This window comes from Mytilus galloprovincialis, chromosome 3 (genome assembly GCF_965363235.1).
Source record: "Mytilus galloprovincialis chromosome 3, xbMytGall1.hap1.1, whole genome shotgun sequence".
NCBI classification, from domain to species: Eukaryota; Metazoa; Mollusca; class Bivalvia; order Mytilida; family Mytilidae; genus Mytilus; species Mytilus galloprovincialis.
Window position 1 is genome coordinate 82775396 of NC_134840.1, and position 23500 is coordinate 82798895.

General features: G+C 31.4%; 1 protein-coding gene across 1 annotated transcript in view; it reads left to right on the plus strand.

Moving 5' to 3' along the window:
- Nucleotides 1–23500, plus strand: part of LOC143069143 (muscle-specific protein 300 kDa-like) — a 226470-nt gene that overhangs the window by 161691 nt on the left and 41279 nt on the right. Inside the window, exons 93-108 of the mRNA XM_076243628.1 lie at nt 5609–5914; nt 6336–6659; nt 7103–7252; nt 8054–8227; nt 8581–8793; nt 9115–9231; nt 9748–9930; nt 11336–11479; nt 12084–12229; nt 13725–13905; nt 14327–14635; nt 16315–16641; nt 18925–19230; nt 19571–19879; nt 20891–21487; nt 22874–23020. Of these exons, the coding sequence (XP_076099743.1) occupies nt 5609–5914; nt 6336–6659; nt 7103–7252; nt 8054–8227; nt 8581–8793; nt 9115–9231; nt 9748–9930; nt 11336–11479; nt 12084–12229; nt 13725–13905; nt 14327–14635; nt 16315–16641; nt 18925–19230; nt 19571–19879; nt 20891–21487; nt 22874–23020 (3933 nt within the window). The remainder of the gene's footprint in view (nt 1–5608; nt 5915–6335; nt 6660–7102; nt 7253–8053; nt 8228–8580; nt 8794–9114; nt 9232–9747; nt 9931–11335; nt 11480–12083; nt 12230–13724; nt 13906–14326; nt 14636–16314; nt 16642–18924; nt 19231–19570; nt 19880–20890; nt 21488–22873; nt 23021–23500) is intronic.

Genomic DNA, 23500 nt, shown 5'->3' on the forward strand with positions numbered 1-23500 from the left:
CAGGAAATATTGATGCATTATTTGGATTTTTATTGGAGAGTTCTCCTCAGTTACATTTGGTGAAGTTGATTTATACTGCACACTTTTTTGAATGAAGAAATGCACAAATCCAATTGGAAGTAGACAACTGATGACTTTGTCTTCAATTTTATGTGGTCACAGACTGTATCAATATAAGGATGAAATATAGAGAAAGATATAAAAGTAGTTTCATTGATAATTTCTCTGGGTTTTTGCCTTTTTGTTATATTAGATTAATAAATATTGAGATGATAACTCTTATTGTCCATATAAGGCAAATATGATATATATATAAAACTTTCATTGCTTTATACTTGTTTATAGCTCTCAAGTACTTTTTTACAAAAATATAAAAAAAAAAATCCAAGAAAATTTGTCTTCTGTTTTCCCATGATATTTAAAATTTTAATCTGTACATCAATTTTCCTTGTTTCCATTCTATATTTCATTTTAATTTCCTCTGATCATAAATGTGATTATAAATAAGTTTTTTTCCAGGAAAAATTATCTATTTTGTTAAAATAATACACTGTGCAATAACGGATAAATTTTAATTTATATTTTGGCCTTTTACAAATCTTTTAAAATGTTCAACATGAGGCTGTAAGTGGAAGATGATTTGAACAAAGTAGCACTGGTATATTTTAAATATGACATCCACTGATTTATAAGCTCCTGGATTAAGATAGACGGATAAAGAATCAATCAAAATGGATGGTAGATTAATTCACCAGCTTTTTTAACAACATCCCCATAAAAACTAGGATTTGATATCACATTTTAAGCTCACCTGGCCCAAAGGGCCAAGTGAGCTTTTCTAATCACTTGGCGTTCGTCGTCCATCGTCGTCGTCCGTAGTCGTTAACTTTTACAAAAATTCTCTCCTCTGAAACTACTGGGCCAAATCAGACAACTGGTTGTTGGGTTGCTGCCCCTGAATTGGTAATTTTAAGGAAATTTTGCTGTTTTTGGTTATTATCTTGAATATTATTATAGATAGAGATAAACTGTAAACAGCAATAATGTTCAGCATAGTAAGATTTACAAATAAGTCAACATGACCGAAATGGTCAGTTGACCCCTTTAGGATTTATTGCCCTTTATAGTCAATTATTAAACATTTTTCGTAAATCTTAGTTATCTTTTACAAAAATCTTCTCCTCTGAAACTACTGGGCCAAATTAATCCAAACTTGGCCACAATCATCTTTTGGGTATCTAGTTTAAAAAATGTGTCTGGTGACCCGGCCATCAAATCAAGATGGCCACCACAGCTAAAAATAGAACATAAGGGTAAAATGCAGTTTTTGGCTTATAACTAAAAAACCAAAGCATTTAGAGCAAATCTGACCGGGTAAAATTGTTTATCAGGTCAAGATCTATCTGCCCTGAAATTTTCAGATGAATGTGACAACCTGTTGTTGGGTTGCTGTCCCTGAATTGGTAATTTTAAGGAAATTTTGCTGTTTTTGGTTATTATCTTGAATATTATTATAGATAAAGATAAACTGTAAACAGCAAAAATGTTCAGCAAAGTAAGATTTACAAATAAGTCAACATGACTGAAATGGTCAATTGACCCCCTAAGGAGTTATTGTCCTTTATAGTCACTTACACTTACTTAACAATTTTAATAAAATTTGTAAAATTTTTATTAACATTTTTCACTGAAACTACTGGGCCAAGTTCATTATAGATAGAGATTATTGTAAGCAGCAAGACTGTTTAGTAAAGTAAGATGTACAAACACATCACCATCACCAAAACACAATTTTGTCATGAATCCATCTGCTTCCTTTGTTTAATATTCACATAGACCAAGGTGAGCGACACAGGCTCTAAACTCTAGTTAATAAATTCTACAGATATAGCCAAACTTTCATGCCAAATTTTTGTATCTAAGAGAGTGTTGCTAACTTATTTAAGCTAGCCTAATGAATACATGTACTACATTTGTAATGTTAAGCAAGTTTCACAGTCATATACTAAAATGTTATTTCCGTGCTAAGTAATTCATTTGTCTAATTAATGTGTGTAGACAGTAGCATGAAATATATTTTAAGATATTACGAATTTCACTTTCTTATGAACTACTTTCTAATTTGAACCTTTGTTGCTTGGATTATACTTAATCTGTTAATCAAAGCACTCAAATGTCATCTTATTGACGTTTACCCATATTTCTCCTTTTGTTTGTTTAGGAGTACAATTAAAAAAGAAGGTTGATGTTAAATTTATTTTATCAATATTGGCATTTTCACAAAAGGAAACTATCTGCAAAATTCTATGCCCTATCATGTCTATTTTAAACAAGGATGCTGAAGCTTATACCAATTTCAAAGTCTTGAGAATAAAAAAAAAATGTTCTGAGTTTGCAAGAACTTATTGTTTGGAGTGTATTAGCACTCACAAACTTGTTACACAGTATATTATATAATTCTTCCCATTGTATGTAAAGTACCTGCAGTTCAGTAGGTTTTCTCTTCATGTCTTAAAAATGATTGAGGTTGTTTATGTTTTCTTAAACTATACATGTGTACTTTTTATATACAGTGTATATAGTACCATTAATTGTTTGTTTTGAATTATACTACTGATTTGTGTATTGTTTTGGCAAATTAGGACTTGCAATGCATGGATTGTATTCATTGTTGGAAACCATACTTTTTCATTCAAGTGCTAGTATACTGGCAATCACACACTACAGTATTACCAAATATTTATATGGATATCAAAAGAGTATAATTATCCTTTGTTGACTTCAAAATGATTTTTCAGACTTTCTTATTTTTCTTTAAGTCAGTCAAGGATCCTTGAGTCAGTAATAAAAAAATAAACTGTTCACAGATAGTATGAAATTCAAAACAGTGTAGCTGTGGCCATTGATTGACCCATCAAAATCATCCATTGACTGGGACAATTTACGTGAACGTTTGTCTGTAACAACCACTGTTCATGACGTACCTACGATAGACATTTAAACTGTGGGGTCAACAAAGGTTTCTTAACGCCTTTAATTATAAAATAATTCGAAAAATTAATCAGGAATAACCTTTGTGTTTTGATTTATATAATTGATATAAATCAAAAATATCGTGTTATTTCTGATTAATTTTTCGAATTACTTTATTTAGGTGTTGAGAACCTTTGGTGACCCCATAGTTTAAGTGTCTTTAAAAAGTACATAGTGAGCATTGGTCGTTACATACAGACGTTCACCTAAATTGTCCCAGTCAATGAATGATTTTAATGTGTCAATCAATGGCCACAGCTACACTGTTTTGAATTTCATACTAATTCTCTTGTATTATTCAGCATGCATGATTACTGTTTTCCAAGTTTTCATTTGTTTCACTAACTTCAAATCTCAAGTACTTAGATTCCAGGATATTCCAACTCATATAGTTTGGCTTTTGCATTGTCTGGACAACCTTTCTCACTTACACATCCTATATAAATAGTTCTTGTTGTAGATAGAGCAAGAGAGTATGGATATATGATCCCCATGTCTTGGAGGGTGTAGTAGGTAATGATTTGTCCATGGTCAGTCAGTATATGTAATAAATGATTATCCATATCTGTTACAATAATATTATCTGATGGTAATGTTAGTATTCCACAAGGTGTAAATGGATCTTTATCAGTGTTGACTTCAGGCAGACCATTGTAAATCCCCAGAATGTCTCCTCCTTGAGACAACACCACCACTCGACCTCTATAATCATCATTTAATCTATCCACCACAAAGACATTACCATTACTGGTACTGGTGACACGTCTAGGGTAGGTGAATAGATTTTTATTTATGGTTAGAAATCTACGCAAACTCTCAAACGATCTTTTGTTTTGTTTTTCATGTTCATATTCCTCTAGTTGTTTTCCTTCCTGATCCAGTACGATAACTGCACGTCTTCCTATAGCAGGAAATAACTTTCCTGAAGATTTGGCACCTATGATAACTCTGCGATCACTGGTCACATGGATACTGATCGGATACAATGGTTTTACATCATACACAGAATCTGTTATCTGTCCTATTATGGTGTCGATTAATTTGATATTAGTCTCATTATACATTGTAACAAGAATGTTATTTGAATGATTTTTAGCCATTCCATCTGCCTTAATGTTTAAACTTTTTATAACTTCAGTATTATTCCCCCTAAGTGTGACATGTTGTAACTTGAATTCAGAATTATCCCCTATCCACATGGAACCATTGGAAAGTACTACTATATTAGTAAGATAAGTTGTATCGGATGTAAATTCTTCAGATATCTCAAACACAATCTTACTCTGCTGTTTTGGCGTTATTTCTACCTTGCCTTTATTATTATAGTCTGCCTCTTCTTGTAACTCATGTCCATTGTGAACTTTAGCACAGCACTTAAAACAGATAAGTGTATTACAAGTTGTACAGTAAAGGCAACAAGCCTGGTCTAAATGTGCTTCACACTGGACATCACTGAATCTGAATCCTTCCTGCTTTTCTATACCTGTTATGTCTAGTATCTTATGATCATTAGTAATCCTTGAATTGACGGTGGCCTTACATTTGTCTTTGCCTTTATTTAAGTCTTCTTCTTCAATTAACTCATGTCCACTATGAACTTTAGTGCTACACTTAAAACAGATAAGTGTATTACAAGTTTTACAGAAAAGGCAACAAGCCTGTCCTAAATGTATTTCACACTGGACATCACTGAATGTAAATGGTTCATTTGGCTCTTTTGGCTCTTCATTTTTTCCTATATTTTTAATGTCCAGTATCCTATGGTCACAAGTAATCCTTGAATGGACCATTTTACATTGGTCACAAATTAAAAGGTCACATTGTAAGCATTTCCATTTTATCATTTTCTCACTTTCACATAACCGACATCCAATTGGAATTTGACTTTTTTGTATTGATGTTGCAAACGCCATTCCTATATTTGAAGATGTCTAATTTTTATATACATATATCTTTTTCTGTTTGTCATCATCTGACTTTATACTTCCTTTTTAGCTTGAAAAGGAAGTATTCTAAAATGTCAAATAAAATTTAAGTATCTACATCTTTAAATTACAAACTTTCCAGGAATTTACACCCATCATATTTATCATAGTAATAATTACTGTAGAAGCAATCAAATTCAATGTGCATTCATTTAAATGCTACAAAAATGAATAAAAGATAAGCCATTTTAATATTAATTTTGAGCTTTATTGCAATGAGTTGTTTTAATTTTGGTCGATCTTGTACATGTACCACTGATATGTTTTGCCGTGCGCAGTTTACACCTATCTTTAAAACAAACAAAAAATTAATTAAAAAAATCTTGAAACCATTTGGTGACTGACTAAGAAGTTATCATCCTAAAATCAAGATTGTTTTACTATTTTTTTTTGTTTGTATAAAAGATAGGTGCAAACTGTGCACCACAAAAAATATCAGTGGTACAAGATCGACCAAAACAAAAATGGCTTATCTTTACTAGGTGAGCAATTCAGCTTTTAGGAGAAATAAAAGTGCTCATTTATGGTCTAAATAATTTGATTCCAATGTCAACTTCACTTAGATATAGATTCAATTCATATATTTACAGGATATCAGTGAAAAGATTGCAAACTTCCAACCTTCAATAGCCCAGCTGAACCAGGCAGTAGAAAGATTAAGAAGTAATGGCCAGAATGTTGAGGCAGATGAGATATTACAGCTCACATCACAGTACGAGATGGCCATGGACAAGGTGGATCAAGAGAGTACCAAATGTAAACAAGCTGTGGCATTCAGACAGAACTATGCCACGCAGAAAGCCCAGTTAGAGGCTGCTGTACAGGAGTGTGAGGATGAGATAAACGAGGTGGCTCAGTCAGGCATGCCAATTGGTGAAAGGATTGAAAGATTCAAGGTTAGTTTTGTCAAGAAATAGAAGTTCCTTCATATATAAGTTCCAAATGGAAAAATATTCTGGAATATTATTTCTACTGGAATAAATAGTACAGTATATGTTCCTGTACGTAATAAATTGTATAGAATATTTGTTCCAACACAAATAGATATTATAATATTGTTTATAACAAAGTTTCCAGTTAAACTTCTGTTAGGCGAAAAAAATATATGTTGACATATTGAGAACATGTCTGGTAGAAATTAACATCATTTACACGAACAACCACTTTGTCTGGTTTCCAATTCTTCGAAGATGTTAATTCCATTTAGAAATTTTATTATAGAAACAAATATAATTCCTTTATTCCTGCCCTCTGGCATGGGGCAGTCGTTCTTGTTCTTAATTTTTTGTTTTCACTTATATTGTTTATCTTATACAGGCAATAACAGAGAAACTTCAGTCCACAGAACCATTATTCATGGTCGTCAGTGACAAAGCCCAGCAGTTAAGTGTCGAGTCAGGTGAAGATGCTCGACCAATCACAGACAGTGTTCAACATTTGAAATCTCACATGGACCAATTAAAGAAGCAGGCAGGTCAGAAAACAAAACAATGCGACCAAATACAGAAATCCAGAGTTGAGTTTGATAAATCCATGGATCATGCTATTTCATGGTTAGAACAAAAAGAGGATATTTTAGCATCCTGTACCGCACAGGAAATGGAACCTGACAAGGTCATGGGGTCATTACAGAAACACAATGTAAGTAATAATGTTCTCTTCTGTAGGTTTAGTTTTGTTTTATGGAATGCTTTGAAAATAGATTAAAGGTCAATATTTTCTGGAGGCAAGCATTTCTTTATTTTGTAATTTATGATAGGCAATAAAAATGGAATTATAGTTTTATAACTACACTTTGAAACCCCCATATAAATTCTTATTATAAGCTTTATTGGGATAGAAACTATTCTTGATATTCACATTTTAATTGCCTAACTGCAATGGATTTTTAAAGTTACGTTTGCTATCTTTTCTTCTAAATAGATATGGAACTGAACTTAGGAAAAAATTCGTTCTGGGATGGATGTTTAGTTTCATTTCTTAAACATTGTTTTATTTTAACAACAAATCTGAATCTTTAGTATAGGGGATATGTTGTGGAATGCATGAGGCAACAGTTTTAGTGATATTTGTTTCCTTTGTAGGCCTTAGCAAGGGAGGCATTAGATAAGATAGCTGCTGTTAAAGATCAAGCTAAGTTAGAGAAAGCTCATTACGAGAAGATGGGTGAACCAATGCCAGCCACCATGCAAGATAAACTTAACCAAATACAGAGTCTAGAGGATTCTATCAAGGTAAACGCTGGGACAAAATGGTCAAACATTAAATAATGCCAAGGATGAAACATAGAAATCCAAGTCACTACATGTAACCTTGTCGTCCTACCTTGCAGTACCTACCTATTGTATTAAGTAAAAATAAGTTCTTTATCTTAAATATTCATGAAATGACTGTTTCTGTAAGTTATGAAAGCAGTGTTCAAGCAATCACTAGATGTAAAAATTGTCAGTCACAGATTTTAATAAAGATTAATCAGGAATTGAATAATTTCATTTCATAATACATAATTCTTTAAGTTTTTATTTTGTTTTGCCTTTTTCTTTGGCAATATATATTTAACTAGTTGTTATTAATTGGAAATAACTACATTAGATGTATGTTTCATTATATACGTTATTCTGATTGGCTAACTAGCAATCTCGTGATATTCCTTTCCTTAATCAATTGCATTACACAATGCAACTTTTCATTCATGATGACACGAGGTCCTACAATAAAGTGCACAGGAAAATGAAATAAAAACGTGATAAAAGACGTGTTTTCGTGATCCTATAGGTAAAAATGTAATTATAAGTATTGAATGCCTTTTTTTGTAACTTTATAGGGTTGTAGAAGCGTTGACCGTGCGCACATTTTTAGTTCCGCGCTTCATACAAAATGTACCCTGGTCAACGCTTTTACACCCCAATAAATTTACAAAAAAGAGCATTCGATTCTTAAATAAAAAAAATGTTCCGAGTTATTTCCCTTTGACTTCTATTTAAAAGGTATTTCTTTGCAAATTGTTTAAGTCAGAGCTTTTCTATGTTATACAGGAAGCAATTGCAAAGAAGGACAATTACTTAGAGGAGGCTAAGACAGACAGAATGCAGTTTGAGATGTCAATGAAGCAGATAAATGATTGGACAAGTGGGGCAGAGGAAATGTTAGACTCTGGTTATGATGGACTAGATTATGACACGTTAACAGATACACTAAGTGAACATAGAGTAAGTGTTATAAGATTTTGAAAAATAAAAGAAGACGAGGAATATTTATCATTGAGACCTCAAATTCACTCTAAAATAAAACAAAGAAAATTTAGAGGTCATTGTAGCCTCTAAAACAATAGACAAGTTTTCAAACTAAATGTCACACTCTTAGTCATATACAGATATTGATGTATTTAGAATATTCAATATTGCAAACATTAGATTTAGTATATAGACATTTAGGTAAATGGACAGTTAAAAAAAAGATAAAAAATTGCTGTGTGGTGTAAGTTTAAAAAAAAGTATTTATTATTTTTTTTGTTTTAAAAGGTACTAGAGTATACTGATTTATGATTGTGTTTTTATTTTAGGACTACTTTTCTGAAGCCAGCATGTGTCAGGACGAAATGGAACAAGTTATGGAATTATCAGAACGTCTCCTTCCCACATTAGACAATAATGACAAAGAGACATTACGACAAACTCTAAAGAATACAAATAAAAAGTTAGCTGATGTCATGGCTGCCTCACAGAGACGTCAACAATCATTAGAAAAACATGCTGAGGACTGGCAAGACTATAAGGTACAGTAATTTCAGACCTTCTCCCTGCTCCAAGAGAGAAAGAAAGAAGTTGAAGTATAGAAAGGGATGTGTGTGGTGGTTTTATATTATAAAGCAGTATTTGCTTCAATAATTAGAAATGAATAAAACAAATCATGAAATGTTAGTCACTTAATTTAACTTGGTAAGAACTTTAGGTGGCTGAAATCTTGCTTGAGTTTCTCCAAATTTTAGTTTTAATCGAATAGCAGCTCTAGTCTGAATGGCAACCTTCTACTGGTGTGATATTGCATAAAATCTTAATTTTTTTTTCAAATCTACAACTCTTTTCTTTGTTTTAAGGACATGGTATTCAATGTGACTGAACAACTTCAAGACTTAGAAGAACAGTGGGCCACATGTGAACAGCTACCGGTTGCTAACCCAGTCATGGTTCAACAACAGCTGGCAAAGTCAAAAGTAAGGAACCTAACAACTTAGATAGATGTACATGAATATTTGTTGTATTCAAAATTTTTATTGGTTAAAAACTTTGTTAGTATGATGTTTGCAAAGTTGTACCCATTTTAAAGATTCACAAGTATTAAACAATGTTCATATAATTTGAATGCATGTGCATTTCAAAATGTACTTTAAAGTAAATATGTGTTCTTATAATTAACTTTTTTCATGGCATTCAGAAAGAATTTATTTCAGTAACTTAAGTGAATATTGAGAAATGGATGTATGTAATTACAAACATGAGTTTTAGATTTCATATAACATTGAAATTGATTGAAAATGCGTCAAGTATTGTGAACAAAAAACATATGCATATGACTGTAGGTTGAATTATCAGGCAAGTACACGTTAATGCTATTAACATGGTTTCTAAATTTTTACACTTTGAACATATTGAGAACTTTAATTCTATTCTGTTTTGCCATCTCAATGTTTTTATATTTATTTTAAATTCTCAATACTCTTTTTTTATAGGATTTCCTTGCAAAAGTTGAGGAAGTAAGAGGTGCAATGAGTGAAATAAACGACAAGTCACATGACCTAGACAAGGATGGTAATGCTGGTAGCCGATCATTCATAAATCAGCTGGTCGATGATCTCAATGATAGATATAATACATTAACTACTACCACAGAAAATAAACAAATGACTCTACAGGTAAAATTACAAATCCTTACAGCTTTTACATTAATGCTAGCAAGACAAATCTTTGTTTGGCTTGCTTGCTTTGTTTGTATCAATGTTTGCCCAAGCATGGTAATTAAGATAGGCGGGGTTTCAGCTTGTATACATCATACTTAAATTTTATTGGACGTTATGTTTGAGGTTAAGGACAGTAGATTTTAAAACATCACATGACAAATATTCTCACATGTTTCCTTACCTGTAAATATACAATACAGTCAGGATTCCACTTCGTCAAAATTATCTCCCAATTACGGCAGTTCATTTTCACAATCGTAGAAATGGAAACCAAAATTTTTTCGAAGATATGCATTTTCATCATCCAACTTAAAGATTGTCGTCCAATACTTTTAGTAAAATAGCTTTTCGTACTCCGATTTTGTGATTCATTGGATAGGTATTTCACTTGACCCCTACATTTCATCTTTTAGTATTGTGATTTTTTTATGTTATAAAGTCAACCTGTAGCTTTGCTATATAGAAATGATAGAATCTGAAGCGAGATGATGTATCAAATACTCTTCCTTTGTACGTTTTCAAGACAAAATATTCATCTCAAACACACCCTAACATAAAAAAGGTGCACTCGATTTTCTCTTTTCGATACAATTGTTACCCATTTATTGGAATTTTTTCTTGAGTTACATAAATGAAAGGGCAGACACGGAAACAACTGAACTAATAGATTGATATGTTATAAAAAAAAATAATATTAAGTTTATATTTTTCTTTCATTGACCAATTATTGTATTTTTACAGGTGAGGAAACATGTGAGAATATTTGTCATGTGATGTTTTAAAATTAAGTGTCCTAAACCTCAAACGTAACGTCCAATAAAATTTAAGTATGATGTATACAAGCTGAAGCCCCGCCTATCTTAATTGCCATGCTTGAGCAAACATTGATACACACAAAGCAAGCAAGCCAAACAAAGATTTGTCTTGCTAGCATTAATGTAAAAGCTGTAAAAAGTACTTTTTTCTACCGGATACAAGTTTTTGTGGATTCCCAGATTTGACATAACTATGAATTGCTGATTTCCATTGAATGATTCTTTAAATAAAAATCTAAAAACAGAAATTCAATCATTTTATGCAGAGTTATGGGCCTTTGACTTTGATAATAAATTTTTAACACATTTTTTCGCCATGTCTAAAGATATTGACTTGATATTTGCTAGATTATTAACACCATGACAAGTTAAAGATCAAGTTAGAATTTTGTTCCAATACAATGAATTTTTAACTAGTAAGGGACTGACTATGTATTGCCATGCAATACTCACAGACTGTGTGTTAAACATTTAAATTCAATTTATTTTGTTAAATCTATATTATAAACATATTCTTAAAGTATGTATTCAACTTTCCTTTACAGAACTTGAAGGGAACGTGGGATGAGTACACCACCCTTTTAGAAGATGTAGAGAACCTAGTGAACACAGCTGATCAGAGACTACCTACCATAGAGGTGGAATCAGCTCCTAACCATGAACTACTGACACATCTCAATGAAACAAAGGTTTGTTTTACTTTCAGTTGTGTTCTATTGGGAATCTATTTTTAAAATATTATAAATATCAGAATAGATATTTATAGATTATTTTTGATCATCTCAACGAGATTGATTTTCCTGCTTCAGACTGTACGTCAAAAGTGAGAAAAGCAATGGAATTGAGATGACCAAGTATAATCTGTTTATCGCTATTTTACCTTTGACCATGTTGTCAGTTTCATGTCAATTTCATTGACAATGCCACTTGCACCCTTAGTTTCTAGCGGTAATATTTCATATCACTCGACTCCGCTGAGAAAGGAAATTATCAGTCAGCAAAATCTTAAAATAGCGATAATAATCATTTTCATATTTGCAATTTTTGTTTGGTCAAGTTTTTTACGGCTCACCACACAAGGAGTAGTGGGAGTCGAAGTGCTGACAATTTTTAACCATTTGAAAAATAAGCATATGAAGTACAATTGCTCAATTAGACAACTGTCCCCCAAAGACCAAAGGATAAGTAAGTAAACAATTACAGCTTAAAAAATGGTCTTTCCATACTTGTTAATAAGCTATTAGTATTTTTCTTTGGCTTTCTTCATAAAGATCTTTATTTTGTATATTATAGAACATTTGTACTCAAATCCAAGTGAGCGAGCCTAAGATAGAGGCATTAAAGAGGTGTACAGAAAACTTACAGAGGAGTTTACCTACTGCTGAAGCAAAGATTCACACACAAGAGAAACTCATGAATTTACTTGAAAAACTGGAAAGGTAAATTTCTATAATCTACCTTTCATCTATAAGGTAGTAAAAAGGCACAAATATAGTTCAGAACTAATTTATTGATAAAAATTGATTTGTATGCATTATTTCAGTTAAGTCATGAGTTATATCCCTTTGAATATACTTAATATTTGTTTTGATTATCTGAAAGTAATATTTGAAATTATTCCATATGCAAAAGAACATAAAAGTCAAACCCTTCAATTAGTGGCAAATGGGCAAAATAAAAAAAAGGTGAATTTCTTTTATGAATAAAATTGACATTAAGCTAAATTCTAAAATTCCATTCTAGTTTGATACCTCGAAAAATATTTACTATGTCACAATGGTGTGAATCTATTTTCAAGATATTCCATTGAACTCTTGGACTGTTTTCTTCTTTTTTATACGCCCGTCAAAATTTTGACGGGACGTATTATGGTATACAAATGTCCGGTGTCCGTCCGTCTGTCTGTCCGTCCGTCCGTCCGTCTGTCTGTCCGTCCGTCTGTCTGTCCGGCGTAAACATGTCGCACCGTAACTTGAGAACGACTTATCCAAATTTCATGAAACTTAACATAGTTGTTACTTACGATGGTCAAATGATCTGTATACTTTTTAGTGAAAATAAGATTAAGACTTTTCGAGTTACGGCACTTTGTAACTAAAACAGGGGTGTGTTTTTTTCACATGTCGCACCGTATCTCAAAAACGATTCTTGATTATGGCTTAAAACTTTAAACACTTCTTAGTTATATTAATCTTAATATCTGTATACTTTTTGGTGATGATTCAAAATTTCATTTTTGAGTTATTGAGTATTTTGTAAAAAAGGGGGAGGGTTTTTTTACATGTCGCACCATATCTCAAAAACGATTTATGATTATTGCTTAAAACTTTACACAAGTCTTTGTTATATTAATCTGAAGATCTGTATACTTTTTGGTGATGATTCAAAATTTCATTTTTGAGTTATTGAGTATTTTGTAAAAAAGGGGGAGGTTTTTTTTTACATGTTGTGCCGTATCTCAAAAACAATTTATGATTATTGCTTAAAACTTTACACACTTCTTTGTTATATCAATCTAAAGATCTGTATACTTTTTGGTGATGATTCAAAACGTTATTTTGGAGTTATTGAGTATTTTGTTAAATAGGGGAGGTTTTTTTTTACATGTTGCGCCGTATCTCAAAAATAATTTATGATTATTGCTTAAAAGTTTACACACTTCTTTGTTATATTAATCTAAAGATCTGTATACTTTTTGGTTTTGATTCAAAATTTTATTTTAGTGATATTTAGTTTTTTGTAAAAAAAAACAGGGTTGGGGGTTTCACATGTCCCGCCCTTTCTCAAAAACAGTATATGGTTATTGCTTAAAACTTTCTCAGAAACTATTTATGATTATTGCATAAAACTTCCACACAAGACGTCGGGCGTATCATGCGCTCATGGCGCAGCTGTTTATTTTATAATAGCAAATGTGTCCATTTTTATTTGCAGAATACAAGATAATGCTAATGAGTACCATGTAGCCTTACAAGATGAGGTAGATGACAGAGGAGCATTCCAAACTGAGGCTGATCAGACTGTCCAATGGTTGGCTGAGGCTAAAATGGAGCTTGAGAGACTGGATCCTGGTAAAGAGGTAGCTGATGTTGTAGAAAGAATAGAAAAGCAAAAGGTGGGTACCAGTTAAAGCGAAATATTTCATAAAACAAAATTGTATTTTAAACATCAATTTAGGTTATGAATGTTAATTCATTTAGCACAAAGCCTAACCAATTACTGTAAAATCAGAAATTAATATAGACATGTTTTTATTAATACAAAAATGCAACAGAAATATTTTCGCAAGGGTAAAAACTGACATTCATAATTTCAGTAGTGATTTTCCTTCACCAATGCAATAGCATAAATTAGATCTGGCATTTTAACCAGTAATGAGGGATTTTCGATAATGATGTGTGCATTAATTTCTGAATTTACAATGTACCAAACACAAAATACCAGAAAATGATGTTTTTATTGAACTTTTAAATAATATTCCAAGATTTATCACACTTGATCAATTATTCAATGATATTTTCTGTTTTTGCTCACAGGTATTACAGCAAGAAGTCGCCATACGTATGGACCAAATGGAGCAAGTTGCCCAACAAAAGAAGGCAAAATACAATGCTTTAGGCAAAGATTTGCCAGAGGAACTCCTCAGACAAATAGTAGATATGAAAGCACTTGAGACAGATGTGGCCACTGTGATGAAGACAAAAGGGGAGGAGTTACAACATATCAAGGCAGATAGAGAGGAAGTCACCTCCTCCCTGAAGGATGTCTCTCTCTGGTTGACTGATGCCGAACTCAGACTTCAGGACAGAATTATTAACATTCCAGATAGCATTCACAATTTACAAGTAAGTTGTTTTCAGTTTATAATTATTATATGTCAATCTTAGCAAAAGCAAAACTAAAGTTGAGTGCTTGTATGATGAATTAGGTAATTGTCCATTTTGTCCATTTATGTGCTTTTCATGATTTCTTTTTTTGGAACTAACTCATTGGGTTTGTGGTAGGATGCTTTTTGGCCTTGAATGCAGGGAATTTGTGATTGAGATCTTCAGTTGAATATATGCTAAGTTTTTGCATACAGGAGTAAAAGCACTGTTTGTCCTGGAGATAGAACAATTTGTTTAAATTGGGAAGCATGTAATCCTGTAAACACATATCTTGTGAGCATGCAGATTTGAAAATATTGTGTCAGCTCATTGACCTAAAACAAAATGGGGTTCAAATTCATATCTGATTAACCTTTGACATTTTCCCTGTGACCTTTAGCAGCCTTTTGTTTCAATCAATTTGTTTGTATTCTCATAATGCTACATTTAGTGGCAATGTTAAGTAAAAAAAAAATAGGGGCCTCAGTGGACTTAGACAGACTTTCTATAAAGTTTGTGGTTCCCTTATGCACATTGACTTCCTCCACCATTAAAACCTTGCCACTGTGATATTGCCAAAAGTGCAGAAAATGGCTTTAAAGGGTCTTTCATTGGATTTTTTGGGTAAACATTTAGAGGTCAAAGTGTTGCACCTAATTAATCAATGGTAATTTTTGAAGGCTATATAGATGACCATTTTTAGGAGTTCATACTTATTTATATATTTGTTAATAAAAATTGATAAAATTTCACATTCACTGGCAGTTTGTGAAAACCTCAAGGTGGCTTTCAACTACATAGTTATTTAATTATCAAAGATTGAACTAACATTTTTCATTTTCTCATAAATAAGATCATCCTGACCTATTGATTGAAAAGGTTACAAATCTTCTGAATACATTGTGAAGACTTCATTTTAAAACAATAGGGTCTCTCTTGAGCACAGTCCAATTATATCTTTTTAGTAAAATTTATATATTTATGAATCCTTTTTCTTTCTTAATATGATTTTTTTCCCATGCAATTAGTTTTCATTTGTGTTGAAATGGATCAAAGTAAAACAAATATCAGATTTTAATTGAATTTTGAAAAAAAACCTAACAATGTTTTTTTTATTAATATTTGAGCAGAAAGATCTCAGGTTTCAGTCCTTTTATTAAACATGTAATTTAGTACTAGAATTAAATGAGTCGTTCTTTATATATTTACTTCATTCAACGGAACATTTATTTGAACAGTTTATCTCCAGATAATGTCTTACTATGGAAAGTAAAATTTATGATAAAAATTAAAACCTAGTTAATTAATTACAGGTTTTAAATTTAAATAGTAAGTTCTTACGAAGGTTGTTGTGTATTGGGGATATTTAAATATTTCAAAGGATTTTTGTTAGAAAAATAACTGAATGTCAGATTTAAATTTTTATCTCAAATTTCACATTGGATTTAAAGAACTGTAACATTTGTTGTGTTTGTTTTTCGGTACTATATGTGATAATATTGTGATTCCATTCTTAAACTATAGTAATGGTTGCTATAAACATACAATTAAGTGACTGTCTGCCAAAAGAAGATGCAGATATTTATCAACATATTATCAGCATCATTTGTCTTAAGGAATTTAAATCTTTTCATTGAAAATTAACACATTTTACTCAGGTGTTGCAGTCAGAATTTGAAGACATTAAACCCGTCCTGGACAAGTTACGTAAACGGGGGAGTGATTTGATTCAGCATACCCCAGATTCTATAGAGAAGCAGCTTGTTCAGAAAGCTTTAGCTGATACTAATCGTCAGTGGCTAGCAGTACAAGGGAGAACTGCCGAGAGGTCACGTAAACTAGAAGACGCAAAGGATCTGTTGCAGAACTTTGATGAAGTTGCCGATTCTTTAGAGAAGTGGTTACCTGGTGCAGAGTCTCTTGTACAGAAAGATGCTACATGGAGTAACTTTGATACTGTGAAAGACCAGTTGAAACAGCAAAGGGTAAGAATTTTAGCAGTATAAGAAATATTAGAGAAAATGCATGGTGAAAAGATTAATTTTTTGCTCAAAGTCTTGTAGGATTATTTACAATGACTTAGAACTACAGTACATTTAATTTTTATTGACATCAATGTGAAAATTCAATTTTCAGAAGCCCCCCCCCCCCACCCCCTCCAACATAAGGTGCTTTATATATAATAAATGCATTGGCTTTTAACAAGTATCTAAGTACATATATCACTCAGAACAATGGCTTGCAAGGGGCAACCTTTTTTTCAAAAAATCCTCATAGTGCACCTGGTTTCTTGTAAAAAATGTATTTAACATTGAAGTGTTATTTTGCAATAGTTTGAATATGTTTATTGAAATATTATGTCTAGCCTAGCCAGTGTCCAATATTATGCAACTTTACAGAAACCCAAGCATATTTCATTATAATTTTCACTGTTTAAGCAATTTTAGCAGTAGACATATCGAGTGTGTCATATTCTTGGGATTGAAAGCAACAACCTGCAAATTGCTACAGAAATTATTTGTTTGCTACATTTTTTTAGGACATTTTTTCAATTTGCAATTTTTTCATGGTAAATGTAATGTGTATGTAGTTCTGCTGACTCTGCACAATTCTCTTTTCTAAAATTTCCTTTAAAGCATTGAGATTTGTGAGTCTAAACATTTATAAATTCACTTGTTTTGTTTTTGTAATACATTGTAAAACACAAATTAAAACAATTTACCCAATAATCATTGTTTCATTACATTGTTGAAACAAATTTTTCAACTAACTATTTAAATAATTTGAATACCTATGTTGCTTAAAAAATAGTTTATTAGTTACCTGTTTAGAAATATTTAAGTTCATGTAAAGCCCTCAGAAACCTGGTTGACCTTCCTCTTTTGAATATCGATTCCTGATGAAAATTCATAAAAAAAATTAGAATATTTTTTAATTTGTTTATAGTAAGAACTGTCAAAATGTATATCGAACAGGGGGTTTAACTTGGCTTATGATGTCTTATTACGTCTTATCAGAGATATCAAAGATTTGATTAAATTTAAAGATATACTAAGTACATAATTTGTAATTCGTTTTATGAATTTATGTATGAATGGAAATCATAATTAAGTTATTTATATATGTCTTTGCATATATTGATACACATTGAATTTGTTCTATTTTTGATTCATATCTTCGAAAATGTTGCAATTAAAATAATTTTACCAATTTGAATATTGATTAAGATTACATCGTAACTTTGTCACTTTCGATATCTTAAAAAAAAAATGAATTCATCTGTTGATAGCATGAAGTTTAAATGTACCTCGAACCCTTTTGCACTATTAAATTCGGACTGATCTATTTTAAGTGTCTTGCATAAAACAAATGTTCATGCTGAAGTCCTTTTTTAGAGGTATTATTTAACAAGCTTCAACTTTTTTTTTGTTTCGATAGCCTTGAACTGAATATCTTTTGGAAGATTGTTATGTCAAAATATGAATACAACTTTTTTATTATTTCGATAGCCTTGAACTGAATATCTTTTGGAAGATTGTTATGTCAAAATATGAATACAACTTTTTTTTTATTTCGATAGCCTTGAACTGAATATCTTTTGGAAGATTGTTATGTCAAAATATGAATACAACTTTTTTTTTATTTCGATAGCCTTGAACTGAATATCTTTTGGAAGATTGTTATGTCAAAATATGAATACAACTTTTTTTTTATTTCGATAGCCTTGAACTGAATATCTTTTGGAAGATTGTTATGTCAAAATATGAATACAACTTTTTTTTTATTTCGATAGCCTTGAACTGAATATCTTTTGGAAGATTGTTATGTCAAAATATGAATACAATTTTGGAAGATTGTTATGTCAAAATATGAATACAACTTTTTTTTTATTTCGATAGCCTTGAACTGAATATCTTTTGGAAGATTGTTATGTCAAAATATGAATACAACTTTTTTTTTATTTCGATAGCCTTGAACTGAATATCTTTTGGAAGATTGTTATGTCAAAATATGAATACAACTTTTTTTTTATTTCGATAGCCTTGAACTGAATATCTTTTGGAAGATTGTTATGTCAAAATATGAATACAACTTTTTTTTTATTTCGATAGCCTTGAACTGAATATCTTTTGGAAGATTGTTATGTCAAAATATGAATACAACTTTTTTTTTATTTCGATAGCCTTGAACTGAATATCTTTTGGAAGATTGTTATGTCAAAATATGAATATGTTATTGTAATTTGTGTCTCTTATTTTATTTGACAGAAACTGACCAAAGATCTTGACCATCAGCAAGATAAACTATCTAGTCTTGGAACAATTAGTAAAAAACTAGATCAGCTTTGTGACGCTACATCTGCAAGAGACAGACTATCAAAACTGAACAAAAGAATGTTCAATTTACATTCCAAAGGATCAGAGAAACTAAACACATTAGAAGAAATTAACGATGATATTGACGACTATGAGGACGAGCTTACTCGCCTGAGACTCTGGATGGATGAGACGAGATCTCATCTCACTATGAGAGATACTACACTGACATTGAAAGAACAACTAGCAATACAAGAGGTGAGACAAATCTCATTACACGGAAATCTTTAATAATTTAATAGTAAGCTAAAAATAAGCACAGTTTAATATAGACTTCATTGAAATACAGTTATAAAAATTTGATTTCATTGAAATGTTAAAAAATATCAAGCAATACAAGAATTACTGCAGGCAAAATTAAAATCTCGCTGTATAGAAGACCTTGGGCTGATTTCTGCTCTTAATTTGGGTTGTTGTCTCATTGACACACTCCCCACTTCCATTCTCAATTTTGAAACTAAAATTCATTGAAACTCTCAAGAACAAACTAGTGATATAGGAAGTAAATTAATACCAAATGCCTTTTTTTTCTCTCCAGAAAATATTGGAAGACATTGATAGCCACAAAGGCAAAGCTATGCTGGTAGAACAGAAACAGTCAGAACTGAAGTCTTTAACCGGCAAGGAGGAACCTGAGGCCGCTTTAGCCACTGAAATGTCCGAACTCCAACATATGGCTCGGCAGCAATGTGAAGAGTTACAGGAATCTATCATACAACAGGAACAATATGAATCAGACATACGTCATTTGTCGTCTGCTATTACAGAGGCTCAAGACAAGCTTCTCAGTGCTCCTGTACAGGCTGCAGATGTAAACACATTGAAGAAGCAGATTGCAGAGCATAATGTAAGTCATAGTTCATATTCATATTGCTAAATCATGTTGTGATGTAGAATTTATCTATTTATGAACCTGAATTATGGAATTTCACATTCTTATGTTTTGCATTGCTTTTAATTTGAAAACACTGCTTTTTTTCAGAAATTTTCACATTTTTTAATCTTAAATGTAAACTATTATGAATATTTGAAATAAAGAATAGCTAGCCTATCAGATAATTTAAATAGAAAAGAGACCAACAAAAATTAGTGAAAAATTGAAGTTCCATAAGATATGTGAAATTTCATGTAGAAATTGGTAATAACTGTTGGTAGAATAAAGTTTATTATGTATTTGTTTAGAATGTCAGTATCTTTTGAGTGTCATAAAATAAATGTTAAAGGGGTAAAAATAAGATGGGATCTCTTTCATCCCAGTGTTCAAATTTCCTTGTAAATTAATTACTGTGGATTCATTAATTTTCGTAGGTACCAACTTTCTTGGATTGAAGAAAACTTGCATTTCTTGGATATTTGACTTCATAGCTTTGGCAAAGTTATATACATTCCTTTAGAAAATTATTTTAATTCTTAGTTCCCCAGTACCTATGAAATCCTTAAAAAATGATATCCAATGATTATTGATGAATCTCCAGTAGTTGCCCTTCAAATAATATGATATTTTAGACTTCAAGAAGGAACTTGCCTGTTCTTTTACTTTTGAGTTTGCTGGAAAAAATGGCATGTGCATGATTCTTTTAAAACTCCAACCACTGTGCATTGTGACATTTAGTCTAATATTCTGAAATTACAGAACTCAAATTTTTGACTGCATGTGTCATCACATAAAGTCCAAACTAAATCTTCTCTTTTTCATATAGCATTGTTCTATAGTTATTGATGTAGTTATTAAAATTCTGCTGTAGTTGTTGCAATTTAAAAGTACCTACTGCAGTGCTAATTGGTATGCCAGTTCTTGTACATGTATCGTTTATAAAATATAGTCTGCATGTTGCTTTTATACATGTACTAATTTCAGGCTCTTGCATTTCAAATCAAATCATACCAGGACAAAATCAATGACATTAATGAAAAAAGTAAACATTTAAGTGAAAGAAGTCTAGGAATGAGACCTGCAATGGTAGAAAAATTGTCACAAATGGGTTATCGCTATCCATCATCCTTGCCCTCATTAAAGGTCACTGGAGAGGCAGATAGATCAGGACCTGATAGTGGTATCTTTGTTTCACATGAGGGTTCCTTGAATGCTACACAGAGATCTGTATCAGATGCAGATTTTTCATCATCAACCATGCGGTCAAGTAAATATGGACGCTCATCTGATAAAATGGGTCCCCGTCAAGACGAACCAGGAAGTTTATCTGGTCGCTCTGACGACACAGATATCACAATAGAAAACTATCCTGGTCTCTTTGAAACCATGGATATGAGAAAACCAAGAGGGCAAGGTCACCAACAGAGAAGTAGGTCACCATCACCTCTTACTGAAGAAAAAATGGCCAGACAGCATCAAGAACCAGTTAAAATGTCATCTCTTTCACAGCCAGGCCGTACTGGTGGCACGAGTCTTCACCGGAATGTAGCTAGTCCAAGCTTACAGCCTTTCTCTGAAATGGTAAATTGTTTATATGGAATCGTTTAGGGTTACTATAAAATGGATTTTGTTGCATGTGTTGTGAACTGAATGTTATGTGCATGCACTTTGAATGAAGTTTCTCTTTTTCTGCATATTAGAATTCTCTTCTTATTAAAAGATAAAAGTGAAAGTTTCAAACATATTATTATACTTTAAAAGATATTTAAATCTGGTAGAAAAACTACTATTTTTGACAAATGCGTAAATATTATTCACAATGTACAAGTAAGTGTAACCTTGAAAGCACAGTACAAAAATGTAATGAAACCATTTGGACTTTAAATTATCAAATTATTAACTTCCCCTTTAAATTTTAAATTTTAAAGAAAAATGTGTTTTAGAATATTCTGTTACATTTTGGTTAATTATTCTTATTCAATTTTTACTTGTTTTGAGTACTTGGGTCAATTTTACTTTTCAAACATTCCTTTTAAACAAATATTTTCTTTTTTGTTTTGTATTGTTATAAAATCATATTATGTCAATTGTTAATGATAAATGCAGATTACAGAACAATTTAACATTTTAAAAGTTTATTTTCTCAAAGTATTGAAATGCAGCATTATTTTTACCGATATTTAGGTTATAGTGCTTGTACACTGTGATAAGATTAAATCTGAAAAAATCATTAATTGAGAAGGAAATGTAGAGGTATTTTGGTAACTTTAATACTTTGGGAATAGGAATTTAGTTTTGTTTTTTAAAATTTGTAGGAAAATTATTACTTTATAGCTAAAGCACTGTTTGTTGTGTGGTTTTATTTGTAGGCTTGCTGTTTTGTGTTGCATTATTATTATAAACTAGAACAAACAACTTTAGTGTCATGACTTTGGTAAAAAAAAAAACATCTTTTCAATGTTTTAAAAAAAAATGGCAGCCATGTAGTTTAGAGGAATAATAAACAACTGAAGAAGGCCAATGGCCGAAACGTATTGAACAATTGGTTTATTTATACAATTATAAAAGATATGTTCCCTATTGGAATTTTGAAAACAAGGATAAAAAAAAAAATTCAAACTAAAGATGTTGATATTATGCAGCATGTTATTGTTTGATGGTATATAGCAAAACTTTCCCAGCTCAAATTTTCCTTAGATTTGTGGGTGGAAAAAATCGAAAAATTGACTGGTTTAATAAAAACAAAATTTTATGGATAAATAGCAAACTTGCCTATGTAGCTCAATAAATTTCTAGATTTCATGTGGAAAAAGAGCAAAACATGCTGTTTTATTAATTTCCTGGATTCTTTTGTTCCTAAAAGTTCATGGGGAGGGAAAGTTTTCTATAACACTTTAAAAAAAAAACGATTGTTATATGTTCTTCACAAAGTTGTTTGTTCTGACTTTTGGTGCTTGTTATATCCAGGAGGTCTCAGCTAGTGTACCTAATCTGCTACAGCCAGAATTACATGGTCCTCCAAGAGAACGAAGTGCATCATTTGGTGCCAAATTAAGGCCAAAATTAGGAGAATTAGCTTTGCTGAATACCTCTTGGAATACTCTTCAACATCAGGTACTGGACACATAGTCACATTTTATTTTGTATCATCTTAAATATCTTGAGTTTTATTCACTGTTTCAGAATCTAAAGCATTGTGGGTAATTTCCTTGTTTGTACCCTCAAATTGAAATAGTGCCATCATGTCATTGGTTAAATTCCCATTGTTTACCATTGTTTAAGCCAATCACACCGTGTTGTGGTACACTGTGCAGAAAATATTACCCACAATTCTTTAAATTCTGAAACAGTGAATTAAGTGTAGGTATTTTGTTGTAAATGGAACACTGAAGTTTGGCACTTAACTTTCACTTATATATTGGCAATTTTGCGATACATATATATATTTATACATGCACATTAATTTGAAAAGTTTCACTCCTTGAAATTACTTTTATATACTTGTATGTAAATAAACAATGAAGACAATTTTTGTAAAAATGCATATATACATGTGCATTAATTTGAAAATTATCACTCCTTGAAAATACTTTT